The following is an 18,237-nucleotide window of genomic DNA, read 5'->3' on the forward strand; positions in this document are numbered from 1 at the left end:
AAAACACAAGAGACATGGAAACTACAGAGGCCAATGAAAGAAACGTTTGTGGGAGAAACCAGGGCTGGTAAAATACAATGAATAGGTGAGTAGGAAGGGACAATGGGAGAAATCAGGAAGCATGAGAAGAAGACAGTGAGAAGGCTAAGGTAATGAATTAGCAAGAATTGAAAAATCAATAGAGGAACATGAAGGGGTGAGAAGACAAAGGGAACATCAGGAAGGAACGAAAAGGCAGGAGAGCAGGGAGTAGTAAAGTAAGGAGATGAGTAGACAAAGGTGAGGCAGGAATGGATCAGGAATGCCAGAAAGGGGAGGGACAGGATAAACTAAAGAAGGATGGGAGCTGCTGTGCACTCGGGTGAATAGGGCTACAGGTTGGCGTTGGTTTTAGTGGCTCAAAGGGCACAAATACTATGAAGCTATTACTGCAATGGGTGGCAAGGCAGTTGGCAGGTATTAAGGAGTGAAAGAAGCCAGGGCTGAAAAAACAAGCATTTGCAATGCAACAGGTCTCGAATCAGTTAGAGTTAGAGATTTTGGCATTGTTTATATTTTGCTGAATTTGTTAGTTTTTTGTGTACGGAGTGTGTTTTTAACTATTCAGAAAATTGAAATAGTCCAATCCTGAGGGAACAGAAAGACAACCCGAGTAGCAGCCTTCATGAACTCACAAAGAACAACTGACGCCATCTTTGCTGTAACTCAGTCTGCTCTAAATAACAAACCGCATTCTTGGAAATTGTATTTCGTAGTACTTCTTCACAATATTATTACCCTACAAGTGAATTACCAATGTCGCATTACATTATGCCTTTCCTAAGAGACAGATCAAAATACTATAATCTGCAGAATTATTTCATACTAAAGTCACCATTTTGGCCACAGAACTAGACATAGTAAATACGATGGCTGATATATTTGCACACAACTCTCCTGGGAGCACTGATTTCTGGAAATCAGTAGGGCTCAGACATCGTACTTTGGGCATGTCAGCTGCCAAATAACTCTAGATACTTTCTCAAATATTACAAACTAGGCAACTCACTAAGAAAGATTCTATGACTATTCTACTTTCAGAACCTTATGTTAATTTATATTTGACGGGAGAGGGGATTCCCTATTAGTTGTCCAGTACTCTGGCCTTCACATTCTCAGCATCTAAGAATGACCCACTTTCCATTGCTATCAGGGTCAATTAGAGACTTCTGGAACAATGAAGCTTTTAACGCAAGATCATGGTATAGCAACAGGTATTTTGCCTCCTGAATTCAATTTTCACAAGTTGAAAAGAGAAATGAGGTTCAGTTTTTGTTTTTCTGAATGTTAAAACCAGGCCTAATGACATTTTCCAACCTGTTTTTGCCCACAATAAATCCTCATGTATTATTACCTCGAATGATTTAAAGAGGGAAACATCTGGGGTAAAAGTACAATTTGCACCTGACCCAGAATGTGAAATTGGGCTCAAAGTTTTGCACCACGTGATTCTTAATTTGCTGGTACGTGATGAAACGTCTGTGCTATGAGCAGGGCCCAGCTGGAAACTAAAATCACACCAGCACCACACTGGAGAAAGCCTTAAACAGAATGTGTCCAGTGGGGTGATGGCACACGAGCAGCTCAGAGAGCACCCTTGCTAGCCAGCAACCCACCTGGAAAATGCCTGAGTGCGGGATGGCCAGTCCAGCTCCGGCATCAAAGTATGACCTGGCGTGCGCATTAGATTAACTCACGGTCTGCATTGTCTGTCAGAAGCCTACGTTTAGAGACGCTCCAAAACAGGGATCCCCCAAGCAGAAAACATAACACGCTTTCCTTTACCGTATGATACAGTTGTTAATGCTTCCAGTTCCCCATACCCTGAATTGCTCCCAGGTGCTCTCTTTCCCTGCATTTCTCCAGGTCCCTGCATTATTCCCAGTTCCCAATTTCATTACATTGCTCTCACCTCCCCAGTCCCTCCATTGCTCCCACCCCTGCATTTCTCTCCGTTCCCTATTGCCTACATTTTCCTAGCTCCGCTATCCGTCATTGCTTACTTCCGCATTCTTTTCATTGCCCCAAGACCCCACATTGCTGCCAGTTCGCAGCACGTGCAGCAGCCCCTGGTCCCGGGAATCAGGTGTGTGGGGTTGGGGGTCGCACCATCCATGGACCAATCCCAGTATAAAGTCTTTTGATAACTGTGAGATACAATTGGTTCACGGGACCCTCTCCACATTCTGCAGGGGACCCCATCATTTTGTGTTAGGAAGGATACTGCTCCGATTGTCCAGCCGTTTTCTCGTGACGCTCCGGGCGCCCAAGGCTTGATTGTGCGGCTGACAGAGGTTGTGAGAAAGGGTCAGCCGTGGCACGCGGGGGGATCGGGGGTCAGTCGGGCTGACGCTGAAGTTTCTGAGCTGTTGGTTTTGGGCTTAGTTTTAGGAGAGGAGAAGGCAGACACGGTGGGAGTACCAGGAGGGAACGGGGGTGGGGCAGGGAGGATGCTGTCGCTTGATATTTTTTCCAGCCAAAAGTCAGTCCCTTAATGAGAAACACAGGCAACACACGACCCTCCATTACTGCTACGTTAAAGCACTTCTTGATGGCGGAGACACTTCACACCATTTTCACAACCTGGTCATCGTCGCACTAGGCCCTTCAGAGCCCTCACTTTAACTTCGCTGCCTGCTTCACTGAGGCCCAGGATTATCAGCCGCCTGGTGGTGGGGCCAGTGGTTTTAGTTGTTCCGGAGCCCGGGTGCAATAACATGAAAATGAAGCCCCACCTTGTCCTGTGGTTTTGTAGTGAACAACATGTCTAACTGGGGACACTGACTCCTCACATGCCAGTGACCCCTCTGTGCCACTGCACCTGCTGCACGATTCTTTACGGTTGATATCCCAGATGTTCTTTAAAGCCCGCTCTCCCCTGTTTGCTCACTGGTACTTTCCACAGCCTATTCCACCAATTCGAGAAAATACTGTTTTTAGCAGTGCAGAGTAGAACATGTCAATTTCTAAACCCCTAAAGGTGCGTGGGAAAAGGCAGACCGGATATAGGCAGGTTAGACTGGCATGTAACAGACCTTGGTTTAAAAGTAAAGTTGGAGACTACATTGATGGAAGCGGAATGATGGAAGAAATCTGATGTCAATGGTCAAAGTGGATGAGCTCTTTTAGGTACAAGGTCCAATAGTTCTACAAAAAAACTTGGGGATGGCATAGTGCATTATACTGTCTGTGGTTAGAAAAAGAGTAGAAAATGAGCAGACCTGATGAGCCTGGGACATGTAATAAAAGCAGTGACTATTAATGTACCTCTAGATTCTAGTATGGTGTCCTGATATCCAGAGATATTAGGAGATCGCACTAGGCACTGCAGTGAACCCGGAGGCATCGCGCTTTCACTTTAAGTGAAAGCAAAATGAAAGCATGTCTGGAAGAGAAGCTGTGCGCGAGGAAGAGAAGCGGTGCGCCAGCTAAATCTCCAGCCCTGGTGAGCGGGGCCTAAGGGAGACAGGGTGGACACCAACCCCGCTTCCAGAGAAGCCCGACACGAAAGCAACGATAATAGATCTCGCCAAAGGCGAAGCAACGCATGTGCTGCAAAGCAGGCGAGACCTAAAAAGGGAATAGAGAGAGACAAGGTAGGCTTCTTTGAGGGTAGCGAGAGGTGAAAAGGAAGTTGGGAAGATCAGAGTGAAAACGTGGGAGACAGAAAATAGAGGGCAGTCAAGAGAAGTGAGAAAGAGAGAAAGGCAACAGCGTCATGGAGTGATTAAGTAGTTTTCAAGAAGACATGAAGGGACGTAATAAGCCAGAAAAGATGGGAGAAACCAGAGAGGTAGGATGGAAGTGAGGGAAACAAGTACAAAGGCCAGGAGAATGTTGTTGTGAAGTGAGGGACGTGAAAAGAGATGAAGTTTAAGCAAATCGGAGAAGGAAACTAAAGGGCAGAGTGTTGGAACGTCTCCCTTTTTGACATGGTCACCCCCACTTTTTGCCAGGTATTTGATGTGATTTTTCAATGGAAGTGCACTAGGTTTCTGCTAACCAGGTCCCTAGTGTCAGATCTTGTTCCCCAAATTGTGCAATTGTACCCCAATTGGCAATACCTTTAGCACCATGTGTTAGTCCCTGGTAAATGGTACCCCTGCTACCTAGGGCCTGAGGTACTAAAGGGGGTCCCCTGAAGGCTGCAGCACATATTGTGCCACCCTAAGTGACTCCTCACCTAAGTCATACAGGCTGCCTTTGCAGGCTGCATGTCTTTCTGCAGACAAAAGTAAAAACATGACATGGCATACATCCCTGTGTGCTATGCCTGCAAACACGGTATGTAGTATAGGTAAGTCACTCCTATATCGTGCCTTACAGCACTAAGGCCGGGTGCACTATACTACTTGAGTGGGCATAAATGCATGAGCAGAAATGCCCCTGTGCTGGTCAGTTCCATTACTGCCAGCAAAAGTGATCAGGGAAGCCGTGTTAAAACGTGGTAGATACTGGTGAAAACGAGTTCCCCAGCTGCATGATGGCTTAACTTAAAACAGAGACGTTTGGTATGAAACATCTCATATTAATAAGCCTGCACCGATTCCAGTGATTAATTTATTAATACATGCACCTAGAGGGCACCGTAGAGTTGCCCCCTTAAAACCTACTGACTACCAGGGCGCTAGCTGACTGGTCTTAGCCAGTCTGCCACATCAGACTAGTTTCTTACCCCAAAAGTGAGGGCCTTTGCTCTCAGGAGTGCAGGAACAAAGCCTGGTTGGGCAGAGGGTGTTTACACCCCCTCCCACAGGATGACCTGCAAATTAGCATTCCAAGGCAGGGAGCTTCAAAGAGCCCACCGCCTTTGGTATGCAGATATGGCTTCTATCACAGGAGAGGATGCTGACCTCCCTTGAACAGGGCCGTTTGGCACCTAGGCAAGGCAGGAAAATTAGTAGTCAAGAGAGGCGTGTTAACTTTCAGGCTAGGTCCACCCCTAAGATGGGCTACCTGAAGTGAAGACAACATTTCAGAGTCTGCTATCTTTGTGATGGCAAAATTAGGAATTCTGGGACAGAGTTATGCGCACTTTCCACAGGAAGTGATCTTATATGGGGCGTTGGGACCCCAGGGGTAAGTAGCCTATTGGCTATTCTACACTCCCCTAACGCCCCTAAATGTACTATTTAGGGGAGACGCTGGCACCAGGAAATCAGATTCTACTGACCAAAAGAAGAAGGACCGAAGAGCTGCAAAAGCAAGAATTGAAGAAGCAACTGACTTGTTGCCGACCCTGCCAGCCTGTTTTCCTGTTCTTGACAATTGTGCCAAAGTCATCTCATCGTGCAGGCAGCTGATCCTCCAAAGCCTGGGAGGACTGCCAGCACTTCTCCAAAGACTCAGAACTACAGTGAAGCAGTGGAGCTGTTCCCATGCATCCTGCAGTGACCAAGGACTGGGCTTTAAGGACTCAGGACCACAAAGACCAGTCGATGAACAGCCCCGCTACACCTGAGCTGCCTAGTCCAACGCTGTCTTCAGACCCTCCAGAATCGAAGCCCATCTTGGGTTTCCCTGCTGTGGGCTTCTCAACACCACCTGCAGCAACTATTTGCAGGCACCCTTTACCACAACCGCTCCGGGTGACCAAAACCCAAAGTCTAAGGACATCTCTGCACTGATCGCCCGTGGAAAAGAGGACCACAGGTGCCCCCACATCCCTGAGCATTATGAGGCCTGATCCCCCTTGTTAGTTCAGCCCGACTGGCCTCCCAGTCCAAACCTGCAGCCTCTTTTCATGAAGACCCATCCCCATGGACCAACATTGGGCACCCAACGCTGTATTGGCCCACTGCACCCAGCTGCCCTAGTGCCTCTGGAGGTGACCTCCTGGCTCTGCCTTGGACCTTGCCCGATCATTCCCTTAAGTCCAGTAGATTGGTCTTATAAGCCACTGTACTCTACCTGTATGCCGTATTTGTTTTCCCTCCCAAAGGATAACATTGCACAGTTGACTTTTGGAAATTTGAAGAATTTCTATCTCGAAATGTACTTACCTGATTGCATTGATTCTGGTGCCTAACTATAAACAAAAGGTTTGTGTTATTTTGTAAGTTAGTGTGGATCTCCTTATTGAGTTGTGCATCATTTGTTGACTGTGTGTGTATTTTGCAGACGTCCAACACATTGTTATGTTATGTTAAATTGGAACTTATAGAGCGCACAGCTACTCAAGAAGAGTGTCCCAGCGCTAAACAACTTCATGGCAGAACTATCACTGTTACTAAAGGCGAGAGGGGGCTATTGCTGACATAACCACATTTTCAGCTGCTTCCTAAAGGTAAGCCGTCTGAGTGTCATAGGCAGACAGTTCAACAGACCGGCAGCCTGAACTTGGAAAGAGCGGCCGCCCATACGTGCGGGACAACTTGGGGGCAATTGCCTGCTGCTGAAAGGAAGACCTCAAGATTCTACCAGGGATGTAGTACTGAACTCTCTTTCTGATATAAAGGGTGCCAGTATCCTGTAGAACTTTAAAAGCCAAGACCAAAGCTTTTAAACAAATTCTCTTTTGAACAGGAAGCCAGTGCAAAGCTTTTATGCGAGTAGAGACCAGCGCTCTGGGTCGCAACATGAGAATGGCCCTAGCCGCCGGATTCTGGATCAACTTAAGCCTATTCAGTAGGTATTCCAAGAGGCCTTGGCACAAGACGTTCACGTAATCCAGCCTAGAGACAATGAGAGCCTGGATTACTGTCTTCCTGTGAGTGATCGATAGTAAGGGAAGAAAATTCTTTAGCACTGTTAGGAGGCCAAAGCAGGATCCGGCTACTGTCTGAATCTGAGCTTTCATAGATAGAGTGTCATCAAGCTTGACCCCAAGGTTCTTAACTGTATTTACTGATGTTACAGAGGGTGACATGTCTAAAGGCCACCATTGACGCAGTGAGTCACAGGATGAAGAACCAAAGAAGGTTATCTCGGATTTTTCAGGGTTTCACTTTAATTGGTTCAGCCTTAGTCAGGTAAACACCCCTGTCAAGCACTTGTTAGTCTCCTCACCCTTGTCACATGTAAACAAGAGTGGAGTATCATCTGTGTACGAAATTATCGCGCCATATGACTCAGCCAAGGGAGCGCGGGGGGGGGGCATATATAAATTAAAAAGTGTCAGGCTCAAAAACGAGCCCTGAGGCACACCCACCTTCATGGGGGGATGCTGGCAGCAATAGGGGGAGACCAAATCACTTGATGCCTGTCCTCCAGAAAGGAGGAGAACCACTTGAGTACTGGGCCACCAAGGCCTCACTCCTGAAGTTTCTGCAGGAGCCGGTTATGGGGCACGGTGTCAAAAGCCATGGAGAGGTCCAGCAAAGTCAGCACTGCTTTGCCTCCTTTATCTAATTTCTCATTAATAACCTCCTTAATTCTCTCTGATACACCTACGGCTGCTCGACCACACTTCTCTTTAGAAGAGCACTTTAGGATTGCTAGAGCAAGCCCCAGTCCACTTATAACCTCTTTTTGGTATACTATATTAAGAGCCAGCTCCCTACAAAGAATAAGGCAAGAAAAACAAATAGTGCACAGGATGAGTTCAGAATACAGAGGAAAATACAGTAGGAAAGATAGTGCAGCAAAAGAGCAAAGAGCACTGTTTCTTGAAGTTGTAAAAGTGGTGCCTGAATGGTTTGTACATGATGCACAAAGTAGGGCTGTATGTGGTAAGGGTGTCACAAAAACGCTATGCTGACATTTTTCTTAGCATTTACTATACAAATCTGAACTTGTGTGTCCAGTGCCACGCAAACTATATGGCACAGAGTACCTTGCGCCGTATTAATTTTGTGGGGCTACAGTGATAGTTTTCCATAATGCGGTACACAGAGTGGTTCGCACTTAGTACACCTGCGTTACATTAAGTCTATGGTATACTGGTCCATCCTCATTGGTACTCAGTATGTGAAATGCAGCACTGGCTGTCTTGTGCTGAGTAATTCCGGGGTACATAGCACAGCGGAGAATTGTTCTCAGTATGAAGTGTATTTGGCAGAGATCCATATGGTTTCAGTATGATGTCCAGATCTGATATGAGCGTAGCATATCTGTAGTCCACGGGCTCAGTTAAACACTTGTTAGGCACATCTGTGGTACAAAAACAAGCTGATGTGTGCGTTCAATGTGGTGAAAGTGACGGGGCTGATGTGCTTTGTTATGTGGCACAAAAGATCAAGCTGATTTTGTAACACATAACTGGATGAATGTGCCGGTCTGATGTGTGTTCAGTATGTGGCACACTGCAGCAGGCTAATGGCTGCTCAGTATGTGGCTGAAGGAGGTGGCTGAAATATGTAAAGAATGCAGTACAGAACACCTGGTTGACTTGTGCTTAGGTTGATGAGCCAGTGAGATGAATGCTCACCTCTGACAAAGTGAGTTCTGCTGGAGGTCATGAGTTTGAATCCCAGCAAACCAGACTTAGAATTCCAAAATTCCTTCAGTCTTTAAATGGAGTTTGGTCTCCCTTTCTACTCTGGGAATGTCGAGTTAGTCCATCTTCCATGTTGATTGAGGGGGAGAGCAGAGTTCAGCTTCTATGCTACTAGATGGTGGCTTATCTCTGTTTTGCTGCTCCCTGACCGCGTTGGTATGTAGCTTCATGGTCATCTGGTGGGCAGGGGGGCGATTTATGGTTCCAGCTTTATAGCCCCAGCCAGATTAGCCAATGGAGAGTGAAAAGCCCGCGAAAATACCAGTCACATAAAGATATCAGTTTAAAAGTCCGGGCAAAGCGTAAAAAACCTGCATGAGTGTTTTTATTATGATGGGATTGCGAGTAGTTGCCCTTCGAGTCGCCCCTGAGTCTGCCATTATTGCAGTTTCATACCTCCACTTGCTTTTAATGCACCGATAGTTAGCACATATAGCACCCTAAGAAATGGACTTTTTAGACTATTACTAATTAACGAGTGTCTGCCTTTTATTGCAGTATTATACTTCTACTTGTTTATAATGCAACGCTCATTGCTCATATAGCACCCTAAGAAATGGCCTCTTTAGACTATTATCAACTAGCAAATGTATGCCTTTTATAGCAGTATTATACTTCTACTTATTTTAATGCACCGATCGTTAGCTCATATTGCACCCTATGCATGATTTACTTGATTGTACTGTTTGCTCCTTCTGATTTACCTGTCTGACGATGTACTGTTTGCTCATCTGATTTACCTGTCTGACTATGCTCCCTCATGTACCCCTTCTGTGTAAAGCGCTCTGATATCCACAAGGATCTTGTCCGCGCTATATAAAACTTTCTAAATAAAAGTATCATCAATTAAGTAATTGTAAAATGTTATTTACACTTCTTAGAAATGGAAGAATGCCAGTATGCAGTGCTATATAACATATTATGTTTGCTCAGTATGTGGCACATGGGTGCCATGTGGTCAGCATGTGATAATGGGGGCTGGCCTCTTGTTTGTTTGTTGCACACATGACAGGCTGATAGGGGTCAAGTTGACCTGCGGTCCACAGTATCTGTATGTAGCTCACAGTGTATGAGAAATGTAAGCCTATCATACAAAGGCAAGATGCTCATTCCGCCTATTGCTTACAGGCAGTGCATCCATGGTGTGGTTAATATGATGTTCACCGATAGCAGAAATCACACTCAATGAGCAAAATGATACCATGTTTTTTTTGGCCACACCCTCAGAGAAAAAAGTGTTGCAGAAGAACAGACAAGTACCTGTCTCAGGGCTTAGCTAGGAGGCAGGTTCTAGTTATGTTGGGTACCTCCACCTTGTGTTAAAAGAGGGCTAAGGATAATACCCATCCTGGATGCATCACCTCTCAGCCAACAATAAATGTGTGCAGTAGTGCAAGGAACCACTACAAAAAGACACTTCCCAGATACACCAGAAAGGAAACTGATACACAAAGTCACATGCAAGGAGATTCAGTCACATGCATCAAGGTTTCATCAGAGGGAACCAGAGAAGGCAAATACAGCTTTAATTTTACCTGCCTTCTGCCTTCCCACAAGGATAGCCCCAGAGAAGATGGAAAACAAAGTTGGAAGGCAGTAAAGAGCACAGCGAGGCAAGAGATGTACAGTGCGGAGAACGCATATATAATTTACAAAGAAATAGTATAGAACATAACAGATCCATCATAGGATAGTATGATGCAGCAGATATTCAGCCAAATTCAAGGGCAGCAGGGACATGTACTTACATCTGAGGGGCCTCTTTTGAAAGGAAGAGCTCTCAATGAGTACCATGGAGGAGGCTGGTCTTGGCAGCAACGGACGTCAAGGCTTTGGGGTACAGAGGTGCATCTTCTGCCTTGGCGAGGTGGGGTTCACCTTCTGGCTTTGCGTATGGAATTCTGGAGTTAAAAAAAGGGTTGATGTGTGGTTCAATAGAGCCCAAGTGCTACTGGCAGCAGCGTGTTGTTATGGCAAGGACGGCGAGCTGGAAGAGTTCATAGATAACAGTCTGTACATTCAAGGTATGGTCGTTTCAGCAGCTAAGACACATGGATGGGCAGCAGCATTTGCATAGACAGCAGGGTCACCATTTGGGAGTGTAGCATTTTCCTTCGTTGGCTGGCGGCGGGTCACAGGGGATTGCATCTAGCAGCATCTACTCACTGGGGGGGTTTATATGCCAAAACCTTTAGAAGCAAATACCTTTTAGCATTTGGGAAACTTTGGCTTCTATAGTCTCAGCTGGTCATGTCTTTTTCAAATGTTTGCTGCTCTGCAGTATATTCACGCACACAAAATAAAAATACAAACAAAAAGAGTAAACGTTCTTAAGTTACGGTGCTTGGTGGTAGTGTTCTCTTAGTCATCTCTTAATATACAAATACTGTCATAAGAACGAGAATATATTAATATATTAGTCTGGGTAACAGGATTTTGTCCCATTTTGCTTGTTTTGGTTAAAATTTAGGCACTGCTTTGGAGTAAGTACATAAAAAACTAAGTTGATTACTCAAGGCTGTTTCACAACATGCAGGGCAGGATAAGTTGAAAAGTTTGTATTTGCAATGTTTTAATATATTTGTACATGTTTATATTAAATCCAGAACTTTTACATCACAGCAGGTGGTAGTGCCACTTGCTGTGCTGAATATTCTTGTCTACTTTCCCAGCTGCAATTCCTGGACAGGCTGTTCAAGGCGAGGATGAGCTGGGCTGCATCAATGGGGGCACCATCCTGGAAATTTGCTGTCACTCTGCGGCCATAGCTGGATGAAGTGAAGGAAGAAGAGGAGAAGGACATCTGGAAGGCAGGGCTTCCAGTAGCATCAAAGCTGCCACGCCTTGAGCCCGTTCTAGAGCCCGACCGGGAACCAGATGTGGAGCCAGAGCCGCTTGCATTATAAGGGCTGTAGTAGCCCTTGCTTGACCGGGAGGAGGCTTCAAGGAGCCGCAGGCCCGTGACATCCTCGATCATGCTTCTCTCCATGGCGTCTTTGTAAGAAATCTTGAGTTTGGTCTTGGGGCAGGTGAGATATTTGGAGTAGGCATTTACATCCCGCAGCTTCTGAGCTGTGCGTGCATCAATGGAACCCTTACGTACAGCCTCATCCAAGGAAACACGGCCATTTGCATCAGGCTCAATTAGTCCACCTGTGAGGTATTGTACCTCCAGAAAGCGCTGACCAGCTTCATAATATAGCCATCCCTTCTTAAGGGCTTGTGCTGCTGACATCTTTGTCTTAGTTCTTGGATCTTCGAAGCCATTGTATGCTTTCTGTGCCAAATTGATTCTGTCCACCATGATTTTGTCCACTAGCCCTTTATTGACAGCATCTGTGACCGAGTACTTCTGTCCAGTGCTTGGGTCAATTATGCCACCAGTGCAGGCTTGAGCTTCTAGCAACCGTTGCCCTGTGATGTTGTCTACAAGATTGCGTTTCATAGCCTCTGTGATAGAAACTTTCTCTAAGGTGTCAGTATCCAGGATGCCTGCAACTGGCCCAGTCTCTTCGCTCGGTTCACTCCATGTTGTTACCGACTGAGTTCTTGAGGAAGCAGGACTTAGGGGGAAAGATGAAGAAGAGCCAACAGATGACGTTCTTGAGCGAAATCCAGACATGTTGCCTGACAACATGTCAGCAAACTCTGTAATAGATAAGGTGCCTGATCGATACTGGTCAAGGGAAGACTGGTCGATTAGGCCTTTGGCAATGGCGTCATCAATATCGTACTGCCTCCCTGATCTTCTGTCTGTGATTATTGACTTAACAACTCCATCTGATGAAGAGATGGTAACCTCCTCCCATTCACACTCTTGTTCTGATAACTCAATGTAAGTTTGGTGGTCAATAAGCCCCTTACGATATGCCTCATACACTGACATCTCTTTTCCTGTCTCAGGGTCTACAATGACTACCCTACGCTTGCGGACTGATGACTTTGAAGAGGTCTTTCTTTCACGTTTCTTCTCCTTAAGAGGTAACAGGCACAGCCCAGTCTCTGGGTCAGTGAAACATCTCTCCATGAGCTGAAGGTAGGTGAGGTTCTCTTCAGTGTTCGGATCAAAGAAGCCCTTTGTATCATCACTGGGATCGGTGAGGATCTCATTCATTTCCTCGTCAAACAAGCCTCTCTTGTAGGCCATCTCCACTGGAAGACGATGGCTTTCCTCTGGGTCAATGATGCCTCCAGTGGCAATCTGTGCTTCTAGTAAACGGATTCCATGATCTTTAAGTATTAACCCCTTCTTCATGGCTTGAAAAAGAGAAATGAGTTTGCCAGAGTAGGGGTCTTTGTAGCCTGTCACTGCCCTCTCAGCTGCAAGCAGCTTGTCTTTGAACTCAGCACCTACTATTCCCATGCGCACTGCATCTTCCACTGCCAGCTTAAGGCCTTTGATAGGATCAATCACATAGCCAGTTGCGGCCTGCGCTTCCAGGAGTTCAAAAGCAGTCCCAGGCCTGATGATACCTTTTTTCATTGCCTGATAAATTGAAAACCTATCCTTAGAAGATTCTACATAGACCCCAGCAATACAGCTTGTGCCTTCCAGGAACTTTCTGAGATTCAGTGAGACTTCTTCAATAGACATCAATCCGTCTTGAAGACGCTGGGCTGTAACTTCATCCAGGACCTGAGAACGTATCATCTCTTCAAGGCTAATCTCCTTGCGCAAACCTTTGAATGTCAGCTTTCTTCGGTCTGAGAGGGGCAGAAGGAAAAGGTTGCTGTTTTCATCTTGTCTGCACCGTTTAAGGAGTTGTGGATAGCTAAGCTTTTCATCTGTGGAAGGATCCACGTAACCTCGGACCTCACTTGGCTCAGAAAGTCGGTCAAAGGTTTCTTTATTGAAGTACCCACGTTGGCAGGCAATCTCTAGTGGGAGGTGGAATCCAAAACGGGGATCTATAATGCCACCCGTGGCTAACTGGGCATCTAACAGCCGCAGGGCATGCTCTGAGGGAATCAGATCTTTCTTCATTGCCTGGAAGAGAGAAATCATCTGCTCAGTGTAGGGATCTCTGTAACCTGTTACTGCTCTTTCCGCCGAAAGAAGTCGGTCATGTATTTCTGGCCCGACAACCCCTTTCCTAACAGCCTCATCTACAGTCAGCATTTCATTTTTGACTGGATCAATGATGAAACCAGTTGCCGCTTGAGCATCCAGGAGAGTGTGCGCCACCTCGGTAGAGATGAGACCTCTCTTCAAAGCCTGGTAGATGCTAACCTTCTCTTTGCCAGAAGGAAGCATGATGCCTGCCACACATCCTGTGCCATATAGATACCTCCAGACTGTTTCAATTTTGATTATTTCTTGAATGCTGCTTGTCCCTTGCTTCAGCATGCTGTATATTTCTTGAGTAATAATTCTGGATTCGTACAGTTCTTCAGCAGTTATTCTGCGTCGGATAAAGTCATAGGAGTAAAGCTCTTGCTGCCTTACTATTTCGGTTTTCTCAATGATTTCTATGATGATGATGATCATGCGCTCCTTGGTTAGAGTGCCTGAGCGGAATTCTTGCATTAACCTGTCCCTTTCCTCTTTTGGCAGGAGGTCGGACTGTAGTAGCTCCCAAATCGACATGGAACTGCCTGCCTTGCTTCCGGAAGGGATATCAACCATTGTCTCCTCAAACACTTTCTGAGTTTCAGATTCACTATACTTCTGTTTTGTCTCAGCGGTTGTAGGGGTATGTTTCTTCAGTGGCAGGAGTTGCAGACCGGTGTCTGGGTCTACAATACATCTCTCTTTCAGCTGCAGGTAGGTGAGGTTCTCGTGGGTGTTGGGGTCAAAGAAGCCTTTGGTGTCATCACTGGTGTCTGACAAGATCTTGTTCATTGCATCGTCAAAGTAGCCACGCTTGTAGGCCACCTCCACTGGGACACGATGGCTGTGCACTGGGTCTATAATGCCACCTGTGGCAATCTGGGCTTCCAGTAGGCGAATTGCATGATCTCGTAGGATAAGTCCCTTGTTCATGGCTTCGAAAACAGAGATGGTGTTCCCAGAGTAGGGATCTTTGTACCCAGTTACTGCCTTTTCTGCAGACAGAAGCTTCTCGTGGAGCTCAGGCCCAACAATGCCAGCTTTCACAGCCTCGTTGACATAAAACTTTTGGTTCTTCAAAGGATCAATTATAAATCCAGTAGCAGCTTGTGCTTCTAGGAGGACGACGGCTGTGCCGGGCCTTACCAGGTTTCTCTTCATAGCTTGATAAATGTTAATCTTTTCCTTGGTGTCCTCCACAAAGATCCCAGCAATGCAGTCACTTCCGTGTAGATACCTCCTCACAGAGTCAGTCTCTGACATTTCCTTCACAGACTTCTTGCCTTCACTGAGCTGCTGGTACTGGACCTGGTCGATGATCTTAGATTCTAGAAGCTCTGATGCAGTCACTGGACCCCGAAGACCTGTGAAGGTCAATCTCTGCTGTCTCTTGGCCTCGGTTTCTTCCACGATGGTGATCATAATTTTTATTATCTTTTCAATTGTGACTTTGCCAGCTTTATATTGCCTGATCAGCTCCCTTCTCTGTTCTTCAGTAAAATATTCAGAGTGAATGAGCTCCCATATTGTTACTGTCCGACCTTTCAGGCTACCACTCGGGATTTCAATTGTTGATTTACCAAATGCCTCCTTGGCTTGGCTCTCATTATAAATCTCCTCTTGCTGGGACTGTATAGCCTTTTCGGACAATGGCAGCATGCATAGGCCAGTCTGCTTGTCGGCTCTGCATGTTTTCTGTAGTTGTGAATAGGTTACATTTTCCTGGGTGTTAGGGTCATAGAAGCCCTTGGTCTCTTCAGTGGGCTCTGAGAGTGCTCTAGTCATGTCTTCGTCCAAGTAGCCACGCTTGTACGCAATATCGAGTGGAACGCGGTGGCTGTTGACTGGGTCAATGATGCCACCGGTTGCAAGTTGAGCATCTAGAAGGCGGATTCCACTGTCTTTTGGTATTAGACCCTTTTTCAAAGCCTGGAACAGTGAGACGGTCTGCCCTGTGTAGGGATCTTTGTAGCCAGTTACAGCTTTCTCAGCAGACAGAAGTTTCTCATGGAACTCCGGCCCAACGGTGCCAGCCTTGACTGCGTCTTCCACAGGAAGCAAATGATTTTTAATTGGGTCTATGAGGTAGCCAGTACCTGCCTGGGCTTCAAGAAGATTGTATGCAATTGTAGGTTTCAGCATATTTTTCATCTGTGCATCATAAATAGACAGCCTTTCACCCGTTGGTTCTACTATGACCCCAGCAATTGCTGTGCTTCCCTTCAGGTATTTTTTGATGGCATCCACCTCCGAGACATCGTTGACTGACTTCTTTCCTTGATGGAGTTGATTGTAGAGATCTTTGTCGAGGATTTTACTCTCTACCAATTCAGCAGCAGGAACAGGAGCTCTGAGGCCATCGAAGCAGAGCTGCTTCTTTTTCTCAGTCTCCTCCACCACCGTGATTATGATTCGAATGATCTTCTCCACTGTGATCTTCCCAGTCTTGTACTGACGGAGGAGGTCTCTCTTCTGCTCTTCGGTGAAATATTCAGAGTTTATAATCTCCCAGATTGTAACAGTCTTACCTTGAAATTTTCCAAATGGAACCGACACTGTGGCTTTCTTAAACACATCCTTGGCTTCTGTGTCTGTATAGGCAAGATCTCCCTTAGCTGCTTTGTCAGTAAGTGGAAGCAAGCAGAGATCTGTCTCGGGATCAATAACACATCTCTCCATTAGCTGTAAATATGTGAGGTTCTCTTGAGTGTTTGGGTCGAAAAATCCTTTGCTGTCATCGTTTGGGTCAGAAAGGATATTATTCATTTCTTCATCGAAGTACTTGCGCTTGTAAGCCACTTCCAGAGGTAAGCGATGGCTGTTCACTGGGTCGATGATACCACCGGTTGCAATTTGAGCTTCTAGAAGTCGGATACCATGGTCTTTTACAATAAGGTCTTTTTTCATGGCTTGGAAGAGGGAGATCTTCTCTCCAGTGTAGGGATCTTTGTAGCCAGTGACTGCCCTCTCAGCAGAAAGCAATTTATTGTGTAGCTCAGGCCCAATTAGATTTTCTTTCACTGCTTCATTAACTGAAAGCCTCTTATTGTTGACTGGGTCAAGCAGGAAACCAGAAGCAGCTTGGGCCTCAAGCAAAATGAGAGCAGTACCTGGAGTGAGCAGCCGTTTCTTCTGCGCTTGGTAAATGCTAATCTTTTCATTATGTGGCTTGATCAGCAGGCCAGCAATACTGCTACTGCCTTGGAGATACCTCTCAATGTCCTCTTTCTTGAAGGCCTCTTTCACTGTCATTAGTCCTTTGACCAGTTTCTCAAGTGTATCCTTGCTTATTATGCCAGCTTCTGCCAACTTGCTTGCAGACACTTTCTGCCTCAAGCCTTCAAACCCTAGCTCTGAGTCTCCATTTTGGGCAAGCCCATCTAAAGCATCTCTGCCATTGGGCATTGGTGACATGGCAGCGAGGTTGGTCACGCTTTCAGTCTGGATCATGATCTCTTTGGTTTGTAATAGGGCCCTTTGGTGCTCCTCTTCAAGTTGTTCCAGCTTTTCCCTCAGCTTTCTGTTCTCTTCTGCCAGAAGCCTCTCCTGTTCCAGTCTCTTTTGATCGAGCTGCTGAAGCTCCTCTTGCTTGCGGCGGACTTGCTCTTCCGATTCCCTCTGTTTTCTGAGCGCCTCATCCATGCTACCTTTTAGTTGCTTCTTCTCCTCCTCCAGTTGTCTCAGCTGATTCTCCTGCTGGTTCTGAAGGTCCTGTGCTTTGTTTACCTCATCTTCATACAGCCTCTCCAGCTTTGATTTTTCATCTTCAATGTACTTCTCTTTCTGGAGAAGCAGTTGCTTCTCTGTCAGGAACGTGGTCTGGAGAATGTGAGTCTCTTGTTGCAGCAGTTGTTGCTGAGCTTTCTGCGTCTGTGAAAGACAGAAGTGAAAAATTAATCCCATGTTCACATCATTGGCATCTCCATGCAATAATGTAATCAGTATATTAAAACAAGCCAAATTTATATCCAGAGACGAAGACCCTTTTCGATGTGGAAAGATAGAGGACTACCTCTCCTGTCAAAAAAATCGAAGGGAAGTTGCAGAACTAATAATGGCAAGCAACAAGGTCTCACATGCTATTTTACAGAGAAGCACATCATGCTTTTCGTAAATATTTATGTCAGAAGGCAAGCTACAAATTCATAGTCTCTCAGATTATACTGCTCATGTGATCTAGGGTGCGCACTAAGGAAACTGAAGCCTCGCCACCGTAGTGAATTACTTCTTCCTGGGTTTATCACTGCATAAACCCAGAACCATTTAATCTTTAATAATACAGCCACGTTCTTTAACCTTGTGACACAATAAAAATGTTCTCAAACCAGAATGGCATGATATCAGATAGAGTATAAACATTGTTTCTCTACCATTATCAATCAAAGCACTGGCCTACACGTTTGGAGCTTTGGAACCAAAAGATATTTGTATATTGTCCCAATGCACAAATAGTACACCATCAACTCATAATGACACAAAGATATGGACGGCAAACCATGAAAGCAGAGTCCATCTAGTTTAAAAATTACCCCACTTGCCATAGCTACTGTTTCTACACTATCGTAGATCCTGTCAATGTTCTTACAATTACTCTGCTATGCTTCTTCTTGGTCTTTTCTTATAGAAAACAAAGGCCCTTGCTATGAGTGAATCAATAAACTAAGACTATGAAGTTCCTATGAAACTTCACAAAGGGAGATCCCAGCGGTGT

The 18,237-nt window shown here is 45.7% G+C and overlaps 1 protein-coding gene across 11 annotated transcripts in view; it reads right to left on the reverse strand.

Moving 5' to 3' along the window:
• Window positions 1–18,237, reverse strand: part of PLEC (plectin) — a 624,446-nt gene that overhangs the window by 34,354 nt on the left and 571,855 nt on the right. For all 11 annotated transcript variants that reach the window (XM_086966398.1, XM_086966400.1, XM_086966394.1 and 8 more), the window contains one exon: window positions 10,225–17,396. In XM_086966398.1, the coding sequence (XP_086822524.1) occupies window positions 11,088–17,396 (6,309 nt within the window). In that variant the 3' untranslated portion in view covers window positions 10,225–11,087. The remainder of the gene's footprint in view (window positions 1–10,224; window positions 17,397–18,237) is intronic.

Source organism: Lissotriton vulgaris, chromosome 4_1 (genome assembly GCF_964263255.1).
Source record: "Lissotriton vulgaris chromosome 4_1, aLisVul1.2, whole genome shotgun sequence".
NCBI lineage: Eukaryota > Metazoa > Chordata > Amphibia > Caudata > Salamandridae > Lissotriton > Lissotriton vulgaris.